Below are 5,834 nucleotides of genomic sequence, written 5' to 3'. Positions count from 1 at the left end.
AGATTAGACGTATTACAAGAGAGTAACAAACACAAAAAAGAAGGAGAGATAAGGACGATAGATGTTTGATCGGAAAGAACTTGCAAACCACACCAGAGCACATGCCAGCCACCCACTGGTAGGGGTCCTATAGAATGTGTCCAAAATAACTCAAATAAAGGCATATTTTTCAAAAAGTTTTTGATGTTAAAAGATAAGAAACAGAACAATGATACAATGACCTTCTGCGTACATTTTTTGTCAACCTCTTACTTCAAACTGATACTTACTTTTTTTTTCAACCTGTAGCCAAATTGTGACAGGTACAACTTATTCTTTCTTTTCTTAATTAAGCAAATACATGTACACATGTGGGGTGAAGTGACAAACATCATAAGTGCATTTAAAAAAAACTACCCATTGAATGTCCCTATGAAATTAATTAAGTGGAAAAAATCAACTCATGCATTCACAAATTGTATCTTTTATAAAAGCCAATCAAGTTAGGAAGAAAATAAGAGTCCATCAAGAAAGAGTGTAAAATACATGTAGGTTAAAAGTAGTGGTGGGATCAATGCGACTTTGCCTGTTTTTGTTGAGTTTTTTTTGCTTGACCCCTTTTACGTATAGTAGACTAGCTGATCGGCGCATTAACATCAACTGAAAGTTATTGGCCTACTATATTTACACTCTGCTGGAAGTGAGTCGGTCGTTGTAGAATTAATCAGAATGCGGGAGGTGGAAAATGTGATGTCAGGAGGCGGGATACGATCTGTTCTCTTCCTTTGATGGACATTGTCTGTCAAACCTCACTTGTTTACAATGGCATCTAAGAAGACGGACTTTCCCAAGATTAGATCTAAACAAAACTAATGAAAAACTGAAAATTAAACTACAGTGACTTCAGGCTCCTCAATAAAACTGTGCATCCTTTAAATGATTCTGAAACCACTAATTTTGTCAAATTCGAAATAATTTAAGTGGTTCCGAAGTTTTAGGCGGCCAAAGTGACGAACTTTCACAAAAATAATATGTAGAGATAAAGAGTTCAGTCAAGAGCGTGAAATGAAGACCAAAGGGTGCGTGAATGAGATGGCAAGCCAGTGTGTACCTACCGTGACCGAGAAAACATCAGTTTGTAGCCACGCCCTTTCATGCAGGATGTCTTTGATGCTGAAAGTTGCAGAAGTGAATCGGAGAAGTGAATAAAACAAAGTAAGCAAAAGCGTTTTGAAAAACTACGAAACAATCAAACAAACGAACAAGGAGAAAAGTCTGATGATTTACGTACAAATCTCGTCAAAAAGAGGGCTGAAGAAAAAAAAAAGACGTTATGTGGGGAAAAAAGCAGCGTTATTATGTAAACTGTAGGAAGATGGAGAAACACCCGCCAGAGGCAAAATGGTCTAAGTATTTTTATAAAGTACTAGCTGGGCCCCCTTTCGATGAAAGGAATGATCGGTGCATTAACATCAACTGAAAATCATTGGCCTACTATACAGTCTACTGGAGTTGAACAATAAATCTTGAGAGAAGCAAAAAATTAGGTCTAGATCTAGATCTATACTCTCAAAACAAAATGCGCCACGCAAAATATCCCTTCCGCACCGGATTTTCTAAAATTACAGAGACAGAAGCGTCGGCCTACAAAAGCGATCGGCGAAATAAAAAAAATTTAGTTTTTAGCAGCAAAACTGTCTCAAAACTGAAAATACGAAGGGCGTCATGATCTGGAGAATATTTTACAGAATTTTTAGGCGAAAACCGCTTGTCGATCGATGCAGCCATTAAAAAGCCTTTTGAATAGCAAAATTCGGCCACCACAAATAGATAACAGACAAAATGTTATTCATTTTGGTAGTAAATTCCTTTAAGTAGATCAGCATACAGCGAAGATTCTATTCGATGAAAAAAGCAAAATCCTACTCATCACTGTTTGTTTTCTTCAGTTAATGGCAGCAAATGTTTGGTTTTCAGACATTTCATTTGATAAGACAATATTATTAATCTGGAAGGGGGAGGAGTGATTTGAGACACTCAGTGAGGGGAAAGCGCATTAAATTTTGTGTGACTGTGTGTTTGACAGCAAAGGGAGGGGGGGTATACTCAAATAGTGTTGCATGTATAGGGGTTTTGTACTTCAAATTGTATTGCATTCTGTACAGGATCTGTACTTAAAACAATTTAGAAAGCAATAAATGTTTAATTCCGTGAAGCATTGTTTCTAAGATGAATGATCACTTCAGTTTTTAAAAATTAAAACATCATCTTTACTTTGTTTTCAAAGTCACTGATAGAGGACATTAAAAGTTCTACAAAGTCTGTCGTCAACATCTGAGGACTTTAAAGCTGCTCAGAATGATTTTGAACTATATGACCTGTAAGTTGTCAACTTTTTATAGGTAATATACTAAATTCAAAACTATCTTTGGAAAGTGAAAAGCGTGTAAGGAAAACCAGAACTAAAAAGCTGATTTTAGGAAAAGTTCAAATGGTTAGATCAAAGACCCCTGCTGAAGACCAGAAATATTCAAATCTAGTGCAAAAGTTAAAACAAAACATATCTTCAAAAATATAATAAATATTCTTAAGATGCTGTAAAATGAGAAATTTTGGAGAAACATAAGCCATGAGGAGTGGGTGGTCCCGACATACCGTAGCACGAAACACATCCGAATGCAACCAGGCCCTCTCGTGCACTATGTCTTTGATACTGAAAAAAGTGATCAGCGACGTCTTGGCATTGGATTTTTGTCATAACAGAATACTAGGAACGCAGTAAGCCCGTTTTTCTGTGTCATACACTCATTAAAGCACAGCTGTCAGAAAAGTAAACTTCTCATGAAAGTCTTCAGTAGCAGTACAGAGACAGTTTCAGTCCTCGTTTATATTCTTTTCTTAACTTCTTTCTTCACCTTCCACAAAAAGAGGCAAAATGCGAAACTGTTGAGCAAAAAATAATAAATCATTCCACGTTTTGGGAAAGATTCATCTTTGGGAAAGGAATTTCATCTCGTCTATTAGATGCGTACAGAGAATTTGCTGCTCCAGCATACGAAAATGTAGAATTTGAAAGGTGACCATAAACAAAGACAATCAACCAAATGTGTGACACATTTTGTCTTCCACACTTTGCACAGCAAATATAACTCACAAAGACAAGAAATAGACATCATTTCCAGTAGTATCAGTGAGATTTGAGACTCATAAAGACAACATGAACATTAGTCAATGAACATCAAAGAAAAATGATGAGAAACAAGATATTATGTTAAAAGAAACAAATCAAAGCCGAATACATTCTTTTCTCATACAAAAGAGGAATTTGGGTTGGGATTTTTTTTGTTAATGTCTCTCCGTCATCCTGCTGACTCTCTGTAAACTACAGTTCAACAATTCGGAATATGTGTCAGGACGCAGTAGAATCAGGCGTTCTTCGATTTTAGGACCTGTGGAGTTATTGGTACCATCTGAAAACTTTTTCATTCGCCTTGCTTTCCGTGAAAAAAATACCCATCTAACTTGAACAGAAGTCGAGATATTAGGTGGGTTAGCATGGTTTCAGAGATTAAATTAATTAGAAAATGGCCGCCAACGTTTGATAACTTCAACAGCTTAGGAGTCCTTGAAAACTGAAAATTACATATTTTGTGCCTCTTTATTCAAGGTTTTTCGGTAAAATTCACATGTAAATGTGTTTTCATATTAACATAAAAGGTGTTTAGCCACACAAAAAAACTTCGATAAAAATTGCCAAACTGATGGGAAAATGCATTTTTCTTCAATTTCATTATTTTGAAGAGCACCTGATTTCACTACGATGCCTCACATATTTCTTCATCCTCAGAATCATCATTATCATCATCCAGTGCCAGACCTGCAGCAGATATTAGCGATCATGGTTCTCCATTCATTCCTTTGCTCAGATGCTCTTAAAGCTATATCACCCTAATCTTTCCCCGTTACTCATCCATGTAAGTTGCTCTTGGCCTACCCCTGCCTCGTTCGCCTTCAATTTTGCCAGCGGGAGCTAGATGTAGACTTTTATGTCTGTTCAGGTGTCCCAGAAACTGCACTTATCCTCAGAATATCATTGTCATTTCCTTCATGGGTTTTAATATGAATTTTTCACTAATGCTGTTTTCAGGAAGAATCTATAAACTAAAAAATGTTTCAAAACACAACATGGGGGTGTTCTGTGCAGGACAGTATGGCCTTTTCTATCGTGAAAGACGATCTTAACCCTATCCGTACGGTCTGGGCTCATTTTATGCTTCCAGGGTTGTATTCTTCACATTTTAGAATACTTCTAGTACGAAGATCTTTTTGAAAAAATCATTTTGACAGACTGCTATGCAAAGCCTACGGATCGGATTAACGAGTAAATTTCTTCTTTGGAAAATTGTGGCACAGACTTCCCCACTTCGTATGGATACGATAGTAAAGCACGACGTACGGATAGGGCTAAAGCAGTTTGCATGATTTTGCTTTGCCTGGGCGGTTGAAATAGAAGAAGCAAATAGCCCAAGAGCTGCATGCTTCCTTCCCTTCAGATCTTGACTCCTTTGATATGCTCCAGAGGAGAAGCCTAGTCAATATGTCTGGAATCAAGGGAGGTGTGACGGGTGAGGCTTGCTATTTTACAGGTGCGATGGGGGTAGTTTCAGAGTAGGGAATATTTTTTTAATTTTGAACTTTGCATAAGTGGCAGTCTAAGGGTCTACTCTTTTTTGCTTTCCAATTACTAAGGAATATTTAATAAGTGCGACGTGCTTATGGGACTTCCTAGATTTGTTTTTCTTATCCAAGCCGACTTGGTGGCCAAACTTTGAGCAAGATATCTCAGCATGACTATCACACTACAGCAAAAGAGGTTTGAACATTTGAACATATCGATGCCACAAAACAACCAATGGCAATTCAACAAAAGATGAAGAAAAGCGTGAAATCCAAAATATTTCAGAGCATAATCCTGTTTTAGCTATCACATCTGGGCAGTTGAGGTGAAAACAGATCAAAGCAACAACAAAAAAGAGAGAGGGATACTCATTATTTGGTCAAAGGTCAAAATCATATCATTTCCATAATTCAAAAGCGAAAATCTTTGGGAAAAGATCCCTTGGGCTCTTGATTTTTTTGTATCCCTAAGCCCGAAAAGGTGTGTTCTTGTCGGTAAAAGCATATAGGTTGTATGTGGCACTGATGATGCATGACTTTGGAAGTGGCGCACATGGCTATTCAAACCAAATGAGGGATTGATGGATTTCGTAGAAATGAAGCTGCAGCGAGCAACTAGCACATCTCTGTGATTGGCCCAAATATTGATGACGTATTTCAGCCAATGTTAAAAACAATGAGGAAACGACAAATGCAGTTTTTGGGACACATAAATAGACATAAAGGTCTTGAACATCTAGCTCTCACTGGTAAAATTGAGGGCAAGCGAGGCAGGGGCAGGCCCAGAACAACATACTTAAAGAACATTAAAAAATGGGTAACAGGGAAAGATCAGGGAAACGTAGCTTTTTGAGAGCATCCGAGCAAAGGAACGAATGGAAAAACCATGATCGCTGATGTCTGTCGCAGATCTGGCACTGGATGATGATGATGATGATGATGATGATGATGATGATGATGATGATGATGATGATGATGATGATGATGATGATGATTTCAGCCATCTATTTTTATCGTCTTCCGGGGCTTCCCTCGCCAGTTGACGAGATCTCACCGTGGCAGACCCGCTCTGCCGCCTCGCACACTCTAGATCTAGGTTTCATCGCCGACTGTTTGGGCTGTGTGTGTGCGCAGGCTTGTGTGTGTGTGTGTGTGTGTGTGAGAGAGAGAGAGAGAGA

General features: G+C 38.0%; 1 protein-coding gene across 1 annotated transcript in view; it reads right to left on the bottom strand.

The window, feature by feature from the left end:
* Positions 1-1,094: 1,094 nt before the first annotated feature.
* The window catches only part of LOC101847452 (L-threonine ammonia-lyase), a gene marked incomplete at its 3' end in the record, with an annotated part of 46,435 nt that continues 41,695 nt past the window's right edge, over positions 1,095-5,834 (bottom strand). Inside the window, 1 exon segment of the mRNA XM_013087740.2 lies at positions 1,095-1,152. Within this exon segment, the coding sequence (XP_012943194.1) occupies positions 1,095-1,152 (58 nt within the window).

The sequence above is a fragment of the Aplysia californica genome, unplaced genomic scaffold, assembly GCF_000002075.1.
Source record: "Aplysia californica isolate F4 #8 unplaced genomic scaffold, AplCal3.0 scaffold00632, whole genome shotgun sequence".
Taxonomy (NCBI): Eukaryota; Metazoa; Mollusca; class Gastropoda; order Aplysiida; family Aplysiidae; genus Aplysia; species Aplysia californica.
The sequence above is the reverse complement of the archived record's forward strand: the minus strand, read 5'-3'. Positions and strand labels throughout refer to the sequence as shown.